At 38.2% G+C, this 20223-nt stretch overlaps 1 protein-coding gene across 48 annotated transcripts in view; it reads right to left on the bottom strand.

Moving 5' to 3' along the window:
- Nucleotides 1–20223, bottom strand: part of RIMS2 (regulating synaptic membrane exocytosis 2) — a 683906-nt gene that overhangs the window by 17716 nt on the left and 645967 nt on the right. Inside the window, exon 1 of one of the 48 annotated variants that reach the window (XM_053559701.1) lies at nucleotides 17734–18174. The exons of the other annotated variants lie outside the window; for them this stretch is intronic. Within the exon in view, the coding sequence (XP_053415676.1) occupies nucleotides 17734–17875 (142 nt within the window). The 5' untranslated portion in view covers nucleotides 17876–18174. Of the gene's footprint in view, nucleotides 1–17733; nucleotides 18175–20223 lie in introns of those variants that run through there. 48 annotated transcript variants of the gene reach the window in all.

Here is a 20223-nt window from a genome sequence, read left to right as displayed (position 1 = left end):
AGGTGAAAATGCTACGTGTAAGAAAATAAGTTATCAATATTAAATTAATTCATACTATATGACATAATGTAAAGTTACAGAGACAGAGTTAGTATACTTAGTTTACTAAGTTTCATTATGTTTCAGTTAAAAATTCAATTAAAATGGCCACTCCCAATGTGATAACTGATTCAGGCAAGGTTAATCAGCATTGGATGTTAAAATTATTGAATGAGAAGTTTCTGGGAACCAAGATATTCCCATGATGCCAAAATATCACTCCAGAGGTTACTAATTATAAAATGATAAATATATCTTTTCCACAGAAAAAAATTGGCAGTCACCTTTCAACCAAGTAATCAAACATAGCATGCCTAAGTGTAAGGAATCGTGACTTTCTGAGTAAATGAAGTCTACAACATCTATAACATTTAACCTGAGTCTAACTGCCTCTCTGGACCTAACATTCTGTTTATAGGAAATAGAGAAAATTATCAGACAAATATAGAATGTTGGACATTGTAAAAGACAATTTTGTCTGAACCATTCAGAAGTCAATGTCATGAAAAACAAAAGTGAAAGTCCTATTTTAGATTAAGCATAACAACCAAATGCAACCAATAGGCTTTGACTGAACCCTGAATTAAGAAGCAAAACAACAGCAACAAGCTACAAATAATATTATTTGGAACAACCAAAGAAAATTAAATACAGAATGAATATTAGAAGTTTTTTGTTAATTTTATGTGTATGTAAGTTTTTTTTTTTTTAAATTAGGAAATTCTGAAGTACTTAGGAGTGAAGTATTGTGATGCCTTCAACTTACCTTTCTCTGAAATGTTTAGCCAAAATACATATCATATATATATATGTGTTTAAATATTTATGTATTCAATTAAAATTTGATCAAGCTAAACAGTGGATCTCATTGTACTATTTCTTTTTCGTATGCTTAGAATAGTTCAAAATAAAAGTTGGGGAAAAACCTCAATTATAAATTTAGAACAAAGGAAGGAATGAAAGCCTATTAGAAAATAATCAAGTCCTCATTCAAAGTTTAACTACTTAAGAGAACTGCATAGCCATGCCCACCTTTTTGGCTTTTATTTTTTTTTTTGAAACAGTGTCTCACTCCATCACTCAGGATAGAATGTAGCTGCATTATGACAGCTCACTGTAAGCTCTAACTCTTGGGCTCAAGCGATCCTCCTGCCTTAGCCTCTGGGACTACAGGCAGCCACTACTACGCCTGGCTAATGTTTTATTTTTTAGTAGAGACAGGGTCTCACTACTGCCAAGGCTAAACTTGAACTCCTGGGCTCAAGTGATCCTCCTGCCTTGGCCTCCCAAGGTGCTGGGATTACAGGCATGAGCCATGGCACATGGCCAGCTTTTGTTTTTAACTATGATATGTCCTTGGTCACCATCGGTCCACTGATACCCGTGCCTATTTCTCTATCAAGAATGGATGTGAGATATCACCAACCTCTTAGATAATTTTCAAGTTAGATGATATTTTGAGGCAGTATTTTATGGTGAATGAACATGCATTTTAGCATCAGAAGATATGACCTCAAGTTCTTTAATTGATCATTTGTAAATTAAGTGGGTAACTTATCTTTTTGAAGCTCATAGTAATTTTTTGCAAATTTGGGATCATACTTAGCTTATGCCATAAAGCATATGACATGTAGTGTGTCTAATGAATAGTGAAGAATCAAATACTATAATCTATGTGAAAAAGACTTGAAAATTATAAAATGTTATATAAATCCTTATTTGAAAAATGACTGGAATGACATGTGAAATCATTCTAAATTTGCAGAAAGAAAACTATGCATAAATAAGTGGGGTCTTGCCATCCAAGGGAGAGAGGCTGCTAGCCAAACTGGAATAAGGTGTTGCCTTTTCACCTAAACTGATATCAAGGTGGTTGCCATTGAGAGCAAAGGAAGTGGGCAGAGCACAGGGGGTAGAAACTTAAACACCCGAATCTTTAGGCTGAAAAACTTGTCTAATAAGGTGTTTGGCTGGAGTTATACTTGAAAATGACTGGAATCAAATACACTATAACCTTACTGAATTTTTGAAGGACTTGTATAGAAAAAAATAATTAATAACTAGCCTTACAAAATTCTGTTGAACTCCTAGGACAGCGTTTTTCAACCCTTGTTATCTCATGGCACACATAAACCTATAGTTAAACTTCTATGGCACACTTAAATTATGTTGATAAAAAAAAAAAGGATATACTGTCCTTTAAACTTAATTCAATTAATGATCTTTAAAAATCTTCATGGCACATTGGTTGAAAATCGCTGTCCTAAGATAATGACCGAGTTTCCAAATCTGCACTAGCAATAAGCAGGCTACAAGAGCTATGGAGCCACCTCTTCAATGCAAACTTTCGTGGCCATGGAGAATAAATAATAAAGAAATATCTCCTGTAAAACAGAATTAGGGTTGCCAGATGACTAAACTAAGAAACGTATTCTTCGGTCAATCTTTTGCCATTCCTACTGAGTGGAATTTGAAAATTCCTATGGATGAAACGCTGTGTTTCCTATTCTCTTCTTTCTAAATTGGAATTTTTATTTTGGTTATCCTGTTGTTAGCAAAGTATTTAAATCTAATGTATTGAAGTAGATGACTTGTCTTTAGGCTTACTGGTCACTGTAACATGAAAAGTCACATATGAATATCAGAAAGAGGACTACACATTACTCAAAGATCCTGGATTTCAACTGGCATGCAAGAAATGAAAGCAGTTTTATTCTCTTTCTAGGAAGGAATTGGTTATATTCCATATGCAAAAATAAGAGCATGAATGGATATCTGGATGGCCAAATCTGCAGCAAAAGTTAAAATTGAGAAAGCCGTATTCTTTACCTTGGATTTCTCCCATACATTTTTTTCTTTTCCTGGCTGCTTATGCTCATTGAACAAAGAGGAAAATAACCAACCAGCAAACTATTACTTAAAAAAATTAAAAACAGGGGTGGCACCTGTAGCTCGGCGGGTGGGGCACCAGCCCCATATACTGAGGGTGGCGGGTTTGAATTTGGACCCAGCCAGCTAAAACAGCAATGACAACTGCAACAACAACAACAACCACAACAACAACAACAACATTAAAAACAGCTGATCTTACTGAGTTTTTTTTTTTTTTTTACTGGTAATTTTATATTATAAAGTGGATATTTGTTAATGTTTTTTTTAACAAATCACCAGCACTTGAACCCTCTGCCCAAAAATATCCCCATCCTTCAGTTGTAGAAATTAAAATTGTCAGGTGTCCTTTTTCCAGCCTACTTTGCAATTAGGGTACGGGCACTTGATCTAGGCACTACTTCCCGACACTTTGAATCTGAAGTTACTGAAGCAAAGCAGCAGAGAATTCATAATGAGGATGGTGGCCAGAGCACACAATTTCCAGGAGTGGTCCTGCAGCAGGAGGCAGTGAGTCACCCTTGGTTCTGAAAATGTGCAAGCTGTGATATCTGTGGCAAGCAGCGGTGGTAGTTTGCAGATTAACTCTGTAGTATGGTTCTGGGTATCATTCCTAACCTCTAGCCCAGGTTCCCCAGCCTTCTGAGATTGATTCTATGATCTATCAGTAGCTCTTAGCAAACATGTTTCTTGCCTCCTTAAATTACCAGCATTGATTTCTGTTGATTACAACTAGACACCCTAACTGAAACATACTTCATGCATGTTTTATATAACTGATGGTGGAAAAATATATTTCTAGCTTATATGTAGATAAACAAACCCAACCTCTAGGTGTAGAATGCATGACATTCATGCACTCTTGTACAGGCAAGAATGGAAATTGTCATTTTTAATCAGTATGGTCCCTTTGAGCTCCACTAGCTTCTTTCCATTCCATGATATGAATATGGAAACCAACAAAGTACTTGTTCATTTATTCATTTGCTACATATTTGTTGAATACTGACTAGGTGTAAGCCACTGTGGGAAATAAGAAATATGTGTAACAGATGATCATATAATTTTCAACTATATAATCTTTCAATTTAGCAGGTGAAATAAGGTAATACAAAATGATGATCCAAAGCAATCATGTGCTAAGTGCTTTAGGAGTAGTTTTAAGTATCAAAGGTTTTTTTTCCTTCTTCAGAACTTTGTGAATATTAAGAATGTTTTATAATTCTGCAATGTCTAGTAAAGGTAATCATTAAACACATGTAACTCTTAACCACTTGAAATGTGGCTAGTATGAATGAAGAGCTAAGTTTTAAATTTCACTTATCTATCTTAGTCATATGTGGCTAGGTACTCATATATTGGATAGCACGTACCTAAAGGTTCAGAAAAAGGTAAAAATATTTTAAAATGAGATTAAAAAGGAATAATAAACATAATAACATTAGTTCACTACATCCCTCCAAGACAGGTATTATTATGTACATTTCACATAAAAAATAAAACTAAAGCTGAAAGAAAGCTTGATTAGGTTACATAACTAGACAAGGTGGAGTCAGTGTTTCAAATACAGGTCTGACTCTAAGCCCACGCAGTTTTTCCTCTGCAGAATAAATGGGATATGAGCTGAATTTTCAAGGATGAAGGATGTACACACAGTGATAGAAGGAGAATAGAAATAAAGGAATAAACAAAATTGGAGACCAAGAGCAAGAGAACTTAGTTTTATAGAAATATCACCCTTGGAAGGTATAAAAGCTAAAGTATATGTAAAAATCAGATTATTAAAGACTTTGAATGTTAGGCTAATTATTTAGTAGGAGATGAGAATCTACTGAGGTTTTTGAAGAAAAGTAGTGTCAAGATCAAGACGGTACTTAAGTTGGGCATTGTGGCTTGTTCCAATAGTCCCAGATACTCTGCAAGTTGAGGTGGGAGGATCACTGGAGCCAATGTGTTCCTGACCAGCCTGGGTGATAAAAGTGAGACCCTGTCTCAAAAAACAAAAACAAAAACAAAACAAAACCCTTCCCCCAAACATTCCCCCCAAATCGAAGAAAGAAACAGATCAAGATGGTATTTAAAAGAATGGATATAAATATCAATTATATTTAAAGGGACAGTGAACTTGGGTTGGAGTAGAGATACAGACGGTAGAAAGAGCAGGTTGGGAAGTGACCAATGAATCTGAAGGTGAGATAATGTGTCCCAAACTATCAAGGTGACAGAATGGGAAAGAAGAAAGGGAACCGAAAAAAGTTGGGAGGAAACCATTTCCTTGGCAGAAGGTCTCTGGTCCACATTCTGTCAATAAGTTTGTTTTGTTTGGCCTAAATAATGTTTAATAATTAGTTTTTATTCAAGTGCCAACATTTTAAAATTTAAAGGTTTTAAATCAACAACCAGATTTATAGCTTCTTTTAGGGGAAAAAAGAAGAGTGAATTTGCCAACCTTGGGCTGATATTCAATTTAGCATCAATTAGCCATTCATCATTCTTTTGGATGGATAGGCCTTCCCCAGTTCTTCAGAGTCCTTGTCTTTCTCTTTTGTCTTACACCTGTCTTACTTCATTGATGTATGTTACCTTCCTGGCCTCAGATTTATAAGAACAATAATGGAACAACCAATCAGTTTATTTTATTTATTTTTGAGACAGAGTCTCATTCAGTCTGCCCTGGGGTAGAGTGCAGTGGCATCATAGCTCACAACAACCTCAAACTCTTGGGCTCAAGTGATTCTCTTGCCTCAGTCTCCCAAGTAGCAGGGACTAAAGGTACCCCCACAATGCCTGGCTATTTTTAGAGACAAGGTCTCGCTCTGGTTCAGGCTGGTCTTGAATCTGTGAGCTCAGGCAATCCACCCTCCTTGGCCTCCCAGAGTGCTAGGATTATAGGCGTGAATCACTGCGTCCTGCCTCAATCACTTTAATTTTAAATAGCTAAATTCCTTCATTAGATAAGATCTAAATCTTAAAAAAATGATAATTTAATTCTCTTGTTTTTGATAATCCAGACAAAAGCAGATACCTTTGGCAAAGTCTGCAACCACTTCCCTTCCCAGCTGCCCACAGAAATGCCTTTTTGGTAACCAAACTGATATACATTGCTTTGCCTTTTGGCTGTACTGAATTGAACCAAGCTGGGTAAACGAAATCTCAATTTGGGGAATTTGGGATTGGGAATGAGCAATCCCAGCACTGTGAGAGGCTGAGGAGGGAGGATTGCTTGAGCTTAGGAGTATGAGACTTGTCTGAGTGAGAGTGAGACCCCAACTCATGAAAAAAATTGAAAAACCCAGCCAGGAGCCATGGGAAGCGCCTATAATCCCAGTGGCTTCAGGAGGCTGAGGCAGCAGGATGCTCGCAGTCTGAGTCTGAGGTTGCAGTGAGCTGTGATGTTACTGCACTCTGCTCAGGGCACAGGGTAGAACCCTGTCTCAATTTAAAAAAAAATTGCAGTGTGGGTGGAACTATGGCAAACTTGAAGGCCACTAGCTGCCATTTTCTACTGACCACATGGTCTGGGTAATAGAGCAGGTGAGAGAGCTAGTTGCTGAGAAGGAACAAAGCAGCCAGGCAGAGAAGGAAGCAATGGCAAGAAATGGAAAAAGAGTGCTCATGGCTTCCCAACAGCCTTGTGGATCCTACTTTAGCTCCTCATGAGGTCTGGTAGGATTTCTGCTTACAGGTTTGATAAAGCAGCTTTGCATAAAGCATTATTCACATTAAAATAAATACCCTGTTTTCATTTTTAAGTTAGCTTTAAATGTTCAAATAATCTTACTACAAATACATAGTGTTAGGTAAATCTCCCTCCTTCCCAACCAAAAACTATTACAGTATTAGATAGAATAAATATATGGGATGGTCTGGTCTGACCCATAATAAGGGCCTATTTAAGGACAGAGAATATTTACATTAAAACATAGTCCTCAGTAGGAATGAGATGCTGCTATTTCAACCTTCTAGTGGGTTTCCTTCGTAAGTCATTATACATAAGATGTCTCTATAGGGAAACTCATTTCCATTACTGGTTTTGAATTTGGTGAAGCCACTAAAGGATGAAAGCAAATTGGGGTTTTACTTAAGTTTTAAATTACTTTAAGGATAATAGTTGAACATGTAGCAGTGAAAGATTCTGAATCTTAGATTGATATTTGATAAGCATTGAGTGGAATTGTCCCTTTTATTTTTCTTAATTCCAAAATCTCTGCTTCCACCTTACCTGTCTAGAATGCAAATCTAGTATAAAAGTATTGTGCTACTGTTGAATATATACAAATTTATTTATGAAATTTGTTACATGTACTCAATCATAATCAAGAAAAAAATAATATCCCCTTTAAAAAGATTCACAGTTACCTATAATTTTCTTCTTTTTTTCTTTTTTTTTTTGGGACAGAGTCTCAAGCTGTCCCCCTGGGTAAAGTGCCGTGGCATAACAGCACACAGAGCAACTTCAAACTCTTGGGCTTAGGCAATTCTCTTGCCTCAGCCTCCCAAGTAGCTGGGACTACAGGCACCTGCCACAACATCTGGCTATTTTTTAGTTGCAATTTCATCCTTGCTTAGCAGGCCCGTGCCGGGTTCGAACCCGCCACCCTCGGTGTATGTGGCCACCGCCCTGCTGACTGAGCTACAGGTGCCGCCCCATCTATAATTTTCTATCCACATTCTGTCCCCATGATGGCTTTATGAAAATACACAAAAACTGTGATTGCTACATTTTAAAAAGTCTAGATCATATATTACATTTTAGAAAGAGAATAAATATAGTGGATGGATGGTAGTCAGTTATACTAATTTTCAGCGTAAAAAGAATGGTAGAAGTACACACTGATATTATTAATAGACACTTGCTGAATACTTACTGCATTAGGTAAGATGGAGAATTTTTTATTCTAGTGGAGTATGGGCAAAGTTCTTATCAATTAAAATCAAATGGGACTGATTATTAAGACTTAAGTATATTATTTATTACTAATAAATAATAATCTTTTTACTGGATGAATGGCCTCTAAAAGAGTGAGAGTTAAATAGGTCTTTTTATTCCTAATCAATTTAGTTCATTTTTATATTAATTCCTCATAGCTTCACTATTACATGTAAAGGATCTATGCTCAGTTTTCTGATGATTTAAAAACAAGTCTCGTTTTTTAGTTTTCCTACAACTTAATTTTTAAGATAGAGCCATATAAATTAAATTAAATAAGTTAATTTATCATTTAAGTAGTATTAAGTTAATAGGATCTCTTCTGTATGATGGCCAAACCAGATTTGCCATTTTTCTACATTACATGACCATAACCAATTGCCCTTGGATCTGTGGGTAAGAAATTGTGGGGCTATTTCTCCTATTAAGAGTGGTAACATTTCCTTTAAATAGTTTCTTCTTTCTTATGTTTGCATGTAATGTTTAAAAATTCTATACATGGGGGAGGAGAGCAAGATGGTGGCCGAGTAACAGCTTCCTTGCATCTGGGCACCGTGAGTCTGGGGAGATAGGACTCCAGGCATCTCTGGCTGGTGGGATCTGCTTATCATCACCCCTGTGAGGACACAAAGAGTCAGCGAGAGATTTCTGGACCCCAAGAGGAGGACTAAAACAGTGGAAAACCGGCAAGTGGTCGCGTGTGTTCAATAGATCTAAACCTGCCTGCAACTTCCACAGGCACGAGAACTTAAAGAGCAAGAGGAAGTGAAAGGAAAATTAGGGCAAGGAAACAGATAAAAGAAATCACTCATGAGGAAGAATCAGCAGAAAACTCCAGGCAACATGAAGAACCACTACAGAACAACCCCGCCAAGGGACCATGAGGTAGCTACTGCAGAGGATTCCACCTATAAAGAAATGTTAGGGATGACAGAAAGGGAATTTAGAATACACATGATGAAAACAATGAAAGAAATGATGGAAACAATGAAGAAAACTGCTAATAAAGTGGAAAATAACCAAAAGGAAATCCAAAAACAGAATCAAATAAGGGATGAACGATATGAAGAATATAAAAAGGATATAGCAGAGCTGAAGGAACTGAAATAGTCAATTAGGGAACTTAAAGATGCAATGGGAAGTATCAGCAACAGGTTAGACCATGCAGAAGAAAGAATTTCAGAGGTAGAAGACAAAGTTCTTGAGATAACTCAGATAGTAAAAGAGGCAGAAAAGGAGAGAGAGAAAGGAGAACGTTCACTGTCAGAATTATGGGACTTTATGAAGTGTTCCAACATACGAGTTATAGGAATCCCAGAAGGGGAAGAAGAATGCCCCAGAGGAATGGAAGCCATACTAGAGAATATTATAAAAGAAAATTTCCCAAATATCACCAAAGATTCTGACACACTGCTTTCAGAGGGATATCGGACCCCAGGTCGCCTCAACTCTAACCGAGCTTCTCCAAGACACATTGTGATGAACCTGTCCAAAGTCAAGACAAAAGAAAAGATTCTGCAAGCTGCCAGGAGTAAGCGCCAGTTGACCTACAGGGGCAAATCCATCAGAGTGACCGCGACTTCTCTAATGAATTATCTCAATAAATGTTAATGGCTTGAATTCCCCATTGAAGAGACGTAGATTGGCTGACTGGATTAAAAAACACAAGCCATCCACTTGCTGTCTGCAAGAAACACACCTGGCTTCAAAAGACAAATTAAAGCTCCGAGTCAAGGGTTGGAAGACAATTTTTCAGGCAAATGGAATTCAGAAGAAAAGAGGAGTTGCAATCTTATTTTCAGATTCATGTGGATTTAAAGCAACTAAAGTCAAAAAAGACAAAGATGGTCACTTTATATTGGTCAAGGGAAAAATACAACAAGAAGATGTTTCGATTCTAAATATTTATGCACCCAATTTAAATGTTCCCAGATTCTTGAAACAGACCTTACTCAGTCTGAGCAATATGATATCTGATAATACCATAATAACAGGGGACTTTAACACTCCTCTTACAGAGCTGGACAGATCCTCTAAACAGAAATTAAACAAAGACATAAGAGATTTAAATGAGACCCTAGAACAACTGTGCTTCATAGACGCATATAGAACACTCTATCCCAAAGATAAAGAATATACATTCTTCTCATCACCCCATGGAACATTCTCCAAAATTGATCATACCCTGGGACACAAAACAAATATCAACAGAATCAAAAGAATTGAAATTTTACCTTGTATCTTCTCAGACCATAAGGCACTAAAGGTGGAACTCAACTCTAACAAAAACGCTTGACCCCACACAAAGGCATGGAAATTAAACAACCTTCTGTTGAATAACAGATGGGTGCAGGAAGAAGTAAAACAGGAAATCATTAACTTCCTTGAGCATAACAACAATGAAGACACAAGCTACCAAAACCTGTGGGATACTGCAAAAGCAGTTTTGAGAGGAAAATTCATCGCTTTAGATGCCTACATTCGAAAAACAGAAAGACAGCGCATCAACAATCTCACAAGCCATCTTATGGAATTGGAAAAAGAAGGACAATCTAAGCCTAAACTCAGTAGAAGAAAAGAAATATCCAAAATCAAATCAGAGATCAATGAAATTGAAAACAAAAGAATCATTCAGAAAATTAATGAAACAAGGAGTTGGTTTTTTGAAAAAATAAATAAAATTGATAAACCATTGGCCAGACTAATGAGGAATAGAAAAGTAAAATCTCTAGTAACCTCAATCAGAAATGATAAAGCGGAAATAACAACTGATCCCACAGAGATACAAGAGATCATCTCTGAATACTACCAGAAACTCTATGCCCAGAAATTTGACAATGTGAAGGAAATGGAATGCCCTGGTCCAGATGGCTTCACATGAAAATTCTATCAAACCTTCAAGAAAGAGCTCATTCCTGTACTGCAGAAATTATTCCAAAAAATTGAGGAAGAAGGAATCCTCCCCAACACATTCTATGAAGCAAACATCACCCTGATACCAAAACCAGGAAAAGACCCAACCAAAAAGGAGAATTTCAGACCAATCTCACTCATGAATATAGATGCAAAAATTCTCAACAAAATCCTAGCCAATAGATTACAGCTTATCATCAAAAAAGTCATTCATCATGATCAAGTAGGCTTCATCCCAGGGATGCAAGGCTGGTTTAACATACGCAAGTCCATAAACCATATTAACAGAGGCAAAAATAAAGATCACATGATCCTCTCAATAGATGCAGAAGAAGCATTTGATAAAATCCAGTATCCTTTTCTAATTAGAACACTGAAGAGTATAGGCATAGGTGGCACATTTCTAAAACTGATTGAAGCTATCTATGACAAACGCACAGCTAATATTTTACTGAATGGAGTAAAACTGAAAGCTTTTCCTCTTAGAACTGGAACCAGACAAGGTTGTCCTCTGTCACCTTTACTATTCAACATAGTGCTGGAAGTTCTAGCCAATACAATTAGGCAAGATAAGGAAATAAAGGGAATCCAAATGGGAGCAGAGGAGGTCAAACTCTCCCTCTTTGCTGACGACATGATCTTATACTTAGAGAACCCCAAAGACTCAACCACAAGACTCCTAGAAGTCATCAAAAAATACAGTAATGTTTCAGGATATAAAATCAATGTCCACAAGTCAGTAGCCTTTGTGTACACCAATAACAGTCAAGATGAGAAGCTAATTAAGGACACAACTCCCTTCACCATAGTTTCAAAGAAAATGAAATACCTAGGAATATACCTAATGAAGGAGGTGAAGGACCTCTATAAAGAAAATTATGAAATCCTCAGAAAGGAAATAGCAGGGGATATTAACAAATGGAAGAACATACCATGCTCACGGATGGGAAGAATCAACATTGTTAAAATGTCTATACTTCCCAAAGCAATCTACCTATTCAATGCCATTCCTATCAAAATACCAACAGCATACTTTCAAGATTTGGAGAAAATGATTCTGCATTTTGTATGGAACCAGAAAAAACCCCGTATAGCTAAGGCAGTTCTTAGTAATAAAAATAAAGCTGGGGGCATCAGCATACCAGATTTTAGTCTGTACTACAAAGCCATAGTGGTCAAGACAGTATGGTACTGGCACAAAAACAGAGACATAGACACTTGGAATCGAATTGAAAACCAAGAAATGAAAGTAACATCTTACAACCACCTAATCTTCGATAAAAAAAACAAGAACATACCCTGGGGGAAAGACTCCCTATTCAATAAATGGTGTTGGGAGAACAGGATGTCTACATGTAAAAGACTGAAAGTGGACCCACACCTTTCTCCACTCACAAAAATGGATTCAAAATGGATAAAGGACTTAAATTTAAGCATGAAACAATAAAAATCCTCAAAGAAAGCATAGGAAAAACACTGGAAGATATTGGCCTGGGGAAAGACTTCATGAAGAAGACTGCCATGACAATTGCAACAACAACAAAAATAAACAAATGGAACTTCATTAAACTGAAAAGCTTCTGTACAGCTAAGGAGACAATAACCAAAGCAAAGAGACAACCTACACAATGGGAAAGGATATTTGCATATTTTCAATCAGACAAAAGCTTGATAACTAGGATCTATAGAGAACTCAAATTAATCCACATGAAAAAGCCAACAATCCCATATATATATGGGCAAGAGACATGAACAGAACCTTCTCTAAAGATGACAGACGAATGGCTAACAAACACACGAAGAAATGTTCATCATCTCTTTATATTAGAGAAATGCAAATCAAAACAACCCTGAGATATCATCTAACCCCAGTGAGAATGGCCCACATCACAAAATCTCAAAACTGCAGATGCTGGCATGGATGTGGAGAGAAGGGAACACTTTTACACTGCTGGTGGGACTGCAAACTAGTACAACCTTTCTGGAAGGAAGTATGGAGAAACCTCAAAGCACTCAAGCTAGACCTCCCATTTGATCCTGTAATCCCATTACTGGGAATCTACCCAGAAGGAAGAAAAACCTTTTATCATAAGGACACTTGTACTAGACTGTTTCTTGCAGCTCAATTTACAATCGCCAAAATGTGGAAACAGCCTAAATGCCCACCAACCCAGGAATGGATTAACAAGCTGTGGTATATGTACACCATGGAATACTATTCAGCTATTAAAAAAAATGGAGACTTTACATCCTTCGTATTAACCTGGATGGACGTGGAAGACATTATTCTTAGTAAAGCATCACAAGAATGGAGAAGCATGAATCCTATGTACTCAATTTTGATATGAGGAAAATTAATGACAATTATGGGAGGGGAGGAAAAGCAGAAAGAGGGACGGAGGGAGGGGGGTGGGGCCTTGGTGTGTGTCACACTTTATGGGGGCAAGACATGATTGCAAGAGGGACTTTACCTAACAATTGCAATCAGTATAACCTGGCTTATTGTATCCTCAATGAATCCCCAACAATAAAAAATAAATAAATAAATAAAGTGAAAAAAAAAATTCTATACATGGAGGTAGACTCAATGTTGGGACCAAGTAGTTTATATAGTGAAAATTATTCTTATCTCAGAGGATTCAACAATAAAATAAGCAAACATAATTTATAAACTGTTAACATGTAAGGCACTATTATTATTTTTGTTTAAAAAAAAATTTGGAGAGTCAGAGAACATCTGGAATACACTCCCCAGTTACAAGTATGCCAATAAAACCTCCAAAAAACAAAAACAAAAATGCAAGTATACAAAAACAATGCCACGAAGACCAGTCAACAATTTTTTTTTTTTTTTTTGAGACAGAGTCTCAAGCAGTTGCCCTGGGTAGAGTGCCATGGTGTCACAGCTCACAGCAACCTCAAACTCTTGGGCTTAAGCGATTCTCTTGCCTCAGCCTCCCAAGTAGCTGGGACTACAGGCGCCCACCACAATGCCTGGCTATTTTGTTGTTGCAGTTGTCATTGTTGTTTGGCAGGCCCGGGCTAGATTCGAACCCGGCAGCTCTGGTGTATGTGGCTAGCTCCCTAGCCGCTGAGCTACAGGTGCCAAGCCAACAATCCTAACTTATTTTGCTCATAGGATTGTTCCTTTCATCTTCGCTGATGTCAACTCCATTGAGATTTATAATCTGTGAGCAAGTTGTTTAACTTCTTTGTTTCAGTTTTCACATATGTAAAATGAGGAAAGTAATTTCCTTAAATAATTATCATAAATAAAAGGATTGTGGCACACAGAAGGTGCACAATAAATAACCTTTATTGTGCTTGGTTTTCGAGGCCTTGGCACATTATAAGACAATATAATATAGTAATAAATAATACATAGAGTAGTTAGATTATAAACTCCGGAGCCAGCTTATGGATCTAGATCCTAGTAACACCACTTACTAGCTGTATTCAAAGTATGCAGGAGGCTACTGATACCAGCTGGGTTCACGAGAAACTGAGAGCTTTCACTAACATCTGAATCAATGTTTAACTATCACTTTCTCAAGGTACCCTTTTATAACTACCTAAATTGGGTTTCTTATAATCTCCAACTGCACTATGCACTTTGCCTTCCCAACACTTCTCACAGTTGTTATTAAAATAGTTACTCTATTTATGTCTGTATTTCCATTGGACTGTAAGCTCTAAGAGGGTAGACAGCATATCCACCTAACTCAGAGACTCATAGCTATGATCACATCAAACATCAATAAATATTTTTGAATGAATGAATGATGAATGAATGAAAATACTGTCCTCCATAGACTTCTCAGCACCTTTTGTGTAGAAAGGCGTAATGCCTATGCATGCTATACATGAATGAACTGTGGATATGGTACTGGAATGCAGGGTGCATTTGCAAACATCTATCTACTGAGTATTTCTAAAAAGACTAGCTTTAAAATCAGACTAGCTTACTGAATTGATTGGTTAATTTAGCTGAATCACACTGGTTAACAGAGCAGTGCTCTCAACCAGTATGAAAATCATTCAGAGGGACAGATTTACTTTCTTTATAAATGATAATGGCTTTCACAGTTGTGACTATAATAACATATTTCTGAGTATGTTATCCATATGACTTTCAAATGTCCTGTGTGGGTGTCTTAATAGAAAAAAAAATTATAGGGCGGCGCCTGTGGCTCAGTGAGTAGGGCGCCGGCCCCATATGCTGAGGGTGGCGGGTTCAAACCCAGCCCCGGCCAAAACTGCAACAAAAAAATAGCCGGGCGTTGTGGCGGGCGCCTGTAGTCCCAGCTGCTTGGGAGGCTGAGGCAAGAGAATCACGTAAGCCCAAGAGTTAGAGGTTGCTGTGAGCCGTGTGATGCCACGGCACTCTACCCGAGGGCGGTACAGTGAGACTCTGTCTCTACAAAAAAAAAAAAAAAAAAAAAAATTATAGAGAAGCACAACATCAGGCCAATGATTTCTAAGTGTCATAATTCTGCAGGGTATGTTAAAATATCTCCAAAAATCTCAGGACTTTCAAAGGTGGTAGGAGAATTGCAAAATCAAAGAAGAAAGTTGAAATGTCTTCTCAGGACTGTAAAAATGACTATAAGCCAGTGGAAAGACCTCTCATTTATGGAGTCTTCTCTTTAGTTACTAGTATAAAGACCTATGTGGTTAACTTTAAAAATGCTGTCTTTCATACAAAATATTTTGTCTTGGTGACTCAAGAAGCCATATTATAGGACAGAAATCTATTCTAATTTCCCATTTGTAGGTATAGGAATTTCCTTTGGGATTAGCCTGCATGAGCCAAGTTTAGGCAAATGTACTTTAAATTTTGAATAATTTTCAAATTTAGGTAAGGTTTTCTTGTTGTCTCAAAAAGCCTTTCAGGATGATATTTTGTAAATCCAATAATCCTAGTTATAATTTAAAGAAAAATGATACCTAAAGCTAACGTAAGACCGAAGACGTGTGAAACTTCAAAGTTGTGCAATAGTTTATAATAACGTATGTTTTATTGAAATAGGTATTTTCAAGCATACTTGTTTAGTTCTAGCCTCACTACTTATTAGGTATGTGAACATGGCCAAATATACACAAATAATAATCTAGTACTGTTTGGGAGCTGAGTGCATAGGTTGTGTTGCTAACTGCCTGAGTTCAATGCTGACTGTTACCTACTAACTGGGTGACCCTGGGCAAGTTTCTGAACCTCTCCCTGACAATGTTTCTTCATTTGTAAAATGGCTGGGATAACAAAAGTACTGCCTCATAAGGTTGTTGTGGGTCTGAAAGAGGATAGAATACTAGTTAATGATAAGTCCTAAAAGTTTCAGCTACAATTACAATTATTTATTTACTCAATTGAATACATCAATTTATTTACTTACATTTACTAGAATTTTAAATATTTAATTATAGAAAACAAGTGAAATTTACAAACTAAACCAGGAAAGGACTAGTATAAAACTTAAGTAATTTTTACGTAGGGAAGTACCTTACTGCTAAACCTGGGTTGATTTTTATATCAAATTGAGATTGCAACAAGCTAGAAGAAACCTGGGTAGCTCTAACTAATGAATTAGTCTGAAGACCACATTTAAACATATTATTAATCCTCCATCCTTCACCTTTCCGCCTCTCATCAGGAAAAGTAGGGGGTGAAAAAACTTTATTTCAGCCTGTTCTTTTAAGCAGGTAGTGTCTTCAAAATCAGGCCTCACTATGTATCTCCTGAAAAAAAGTCACTGACTTTCACAGAATAAAGGCAAAACAAATCCTATTATAGGATTATCATACAATAACAGGGTTAACATCACAATAACTTACTGTGGGTATATGTCTAAAGATGAACAGTTTGAAAATAGCATATCAATAAATTAATAAATAGTATTTCAAATGTTGGGAGGTTATTACCAGTTAACTCTCACTTTGATTTACAAATTATATTTTCAGTATTTGTTGCTAAATCTTATGGTAAAGTTTTTCTCAAAGAAAACAGATGTACTGCTATTCAAAACTTGCACGAAGCACTCTAATCACCTGGTGAAAAGTTTAAAATGGCGAGTCCTCCAGATTTTTCCCATTAGCTTAAATACAATGGAACCACTCAAACACCAGAGACAGACAACCAATAGTCAGCTTCACGGCATTGCGCCTTGCGAACAATACTCCAAGTGTCCACAGCACAAACTCACCCTGTACAATCAACCCTCCTGCAGGGGGGGAGGAACCTGCCGCCTCAAGGCCACAAGTAGCCCTCCACCAGCTCTCCAAGTGGGGCCCCTCCGCCCAGGCCACAAGTACTCCTCCACCAGCTCTCCAAGTGGGGCCCCTCCGCCCAGGCCACAAGTACTCCTCCACCAGATCTCCAAGTGGGGCCCCTCTGTCCAGGCCACAAGTAGCCCTTCACCAGATCTGCAAGTGGGGCCCCTCCACCGAAGCCAAACGTCACAGAACAAATCTCTTTAATAAAAGGATTTGTTCTGTAAAATTTGGATTCATTCAAAAGGCCTCACTCCAGGATCCAGAAGCCCACATGTGGCCTGATTGATGCCATTTCCCCACCCAGTCGGGAGATGCAAAGTTTTGCTGCTGCCTTTCCCTTTAGTTTTAAAGTATTTTTGTCTTTAAGGCCAAACGCTAAAATCCAGATAGAGTGGGGGGTGCTTCCAGGAAGCGCCTTCCTCCCACCAGTCTACACCCTCATACAACTTCCAAGCACTTGCTATCGCAACTTCACTGTTAACCCAGTGGGCGCCTGCAGAGCTCTCCAAACACGGGTTAAGCAGAACTCCGCTCAGCTTGCGCGCTCCAGGGGACTCGCCCCCCGCACAGTCCTGGAGAGTCGAGGGCTTAGGGCACTGCTACGTGGCATCCTCTCGGACCCAGCCAACCCTCCGGCCACCGACTCTCGGAGACTTACAGAGACACCGACTACGCGGGCATAGGTGCCTCACCTCCTTCTTCCTCCTCCAGAGAGTTCATGCAGGGAAAGTAACCGGCCAGCGCCTCGAAGGAGGCAGAAAGGCTGCTCCGACTCTGGGAGCGCTGGATGGAGCGCCCCGCGGCGCCGGCACCCCCTAAACCCTGCCGGCCCATCTTGGACGAGGACCCGCTTTTCCCGCGGTACAAGATACGCGGCGTCTTGGCGGCTGGAGCGCGGCAACAGCGGAGGTTCCTGGACCAATGGGCCAGGGGCCGGATCCGTGCCGCAGGACCCTAAAACACTGCCCCCCGGCTCCGGGAGCCCCCCGCAGCAGACGCGGCTTTCCTGGCTGTCAAGACCTCCACTTTGCTGGGAGGGGTTACAAGGAGGCGGTGGCGGGCGCAGAAGCGGCTGCTGGCAGTGAAGTCTCGCCCCGGAGGGAGCTGAGGAGCCTGGAGGCTGGAGCTGCTGGTCTCGCCCTCCCCTCGCAGGAGATGCTGCTGATGCTGTGGTCCCCGCCAATCAGCGGCCCGAGGGGAGGTGGCGGCGCGGCGGTGGCACCTCGGCGGGGCTGGCAGCTCCCCGGCGTGCCTCAGGTTTTAGGCAGCCGCTCTACGTAGATCCCGAGAGTTCCTCGTCCCTCCGCGTGGTTAAGGCAGTAAGTTGAGCATCTCAGATACATAATATAAGTCAGGTAAATTTTTAGTAGTCACTTTCTCTTTCCTCAGCTTCACTTAACAATTAACTCTCCTCAAGCACAGACAGGCAAGTAGTATTGAAATTTTCTTTCAGTATTAACACAAAGGCTACCCAATTTTTAACACGTTTCACGAGAATCTACAATTCAATTTTTAAAAAGCTCTCTTTATTAAAAAGGTAAAAAGTCAACAGAGAGGAAGAAAAGGCTTTTAAAAACTGAAATGATAAAGACCAATACTGAAAAAGCAAAGTTGATAGATACCACCTTTGCTTTAACTTTCAGGAGTTTTTAATGCCTTCTTTCTCCAAGGTAAATAATCTGCTTCCCATTGTTGCTAGGAATGACAACAAACATTGTAAGGCTTAACATCTAAATAAATGGTAACATCCTTGTAAAATAAATTTGGAAGCAATGCAGACATAGTAGAACAAAGTAGTTTATAAGCAACATTACATGATGTAATGTAACACAAAATCTCTATCCCAGAACACAAAGCAACTTTAATCCCATTTTACTAGGAGTCAAATGACTGCCCCACTTTTTGTGAAGTCACTCAACCCTTGAGTTTCTCTAGCTATAAAGACTGGAATGTCAAATACAAAGATTCTAGTCCTAATCACTTCAAAGCATGATTACTAGGCGTGTTTAATAGGGGATTTAAAAAGTATTTAATAAAATGTAAATTGTACAATATGAAAATGGTTCTTTTATTCAATAAATATTTCCTAGGTAGTATATACGTACTAGTCCTTTGCTTAATGTACTGAAAAATCCAAATGCTCATTCAATTAATATTGAGATCCCAGTATATGCCAGGTGGAAGCTTCTGATACAATAGTTATCAAAGTAGCTAAAACTCCCTGTTCTCACTGAACTTACATTCTAGTAGGGGGAAACATCACAATAAATCAGTAAATTGTATTGTGCTAGAAGAGGGATGCATGCAAAAAAAAAAAAAGTTAAGCGGTATAGGATATTCTGTAATTTAAATAATGGTTGTCAGGGTGGGTCTAACTGACAACCTGACATTTGAATAGAGGTCTGAGGAAGCTGAGAAAGTTAGCCATTCAGATACTCCAGAAACACAGTAAATGTAAGGCAGAGAGAACCTCTAGTGCAAAGGCAAAGGTGTGATGTGGAAGAACAGCAGAGGTCAGGGTGGCTGGCGTATCATAAATAAAGGTTAGAGAAAGGGTCAGATCGTGAAGGACCTTCTAGTATGTTAAGAATTCTGGCCATTGGGCATCACAATTTATAGGGTGTCCCAAAAGTTGCCCTCAAAGTCACCATACATAAGGAAAATGGGAAATTGTAGCTAAATGTACCTTTATTTGTAAAATACTCATTACAAAATTCTAGAGAAGTGGTCAACACATAAAGAATATTTTGTAAATGCTTTGTAAAATATTAGAGGTGACTTTTGGGACACCTTGGAAAGGTAAAAAAGATGCATACAAGAAACAATTCTCTTAAATGTTGCTAACATTTATAAAACTTTCATCATAAATAAGGGTAACATTATAACAAAAGTAACAACTTTTGGTTGTTTAGAGTTAATATCACCCAAATTCCTTGCTTTTGCTTTTTCTGATAGATTTTTGTTCCTTCTTTTTTTTTTTTTTTTTTTGTAGAGACAGAGTCTTACTTTATGGCCCTCGGTATTTGTCCCTTCTTATTACTACAACACTGTCCTAGTCCAATTTCCTTTTCATTATTCATCTTCCCAAAATATAGCATTTCAAGAGATTATTCAGAGAACTCTAAGTAGTTTTCATACCCTATCACTTTTATTCAGAGAACAGAAATTTTTTATTAAATTAG

This window comes from Nycticebus coucang, chromosome 13, assembly GCF_027406575.1.
Source record: "Nycticebus coucang isolate mNycCou1 chromosome 13, mNycCou1.pri, whole genome shotgun sequence".
NCBI classification, from domain to species: Eukaryota; Metazoa; Chordata; class Mammalia; order Primates; family Lorisidae; genus Nycticebus; species Nycticebus coucang.
Note: the sequence above shows the minus strand (reverse complement) of the source record. Positions and strands in the feature narration are given on the sequence as shown.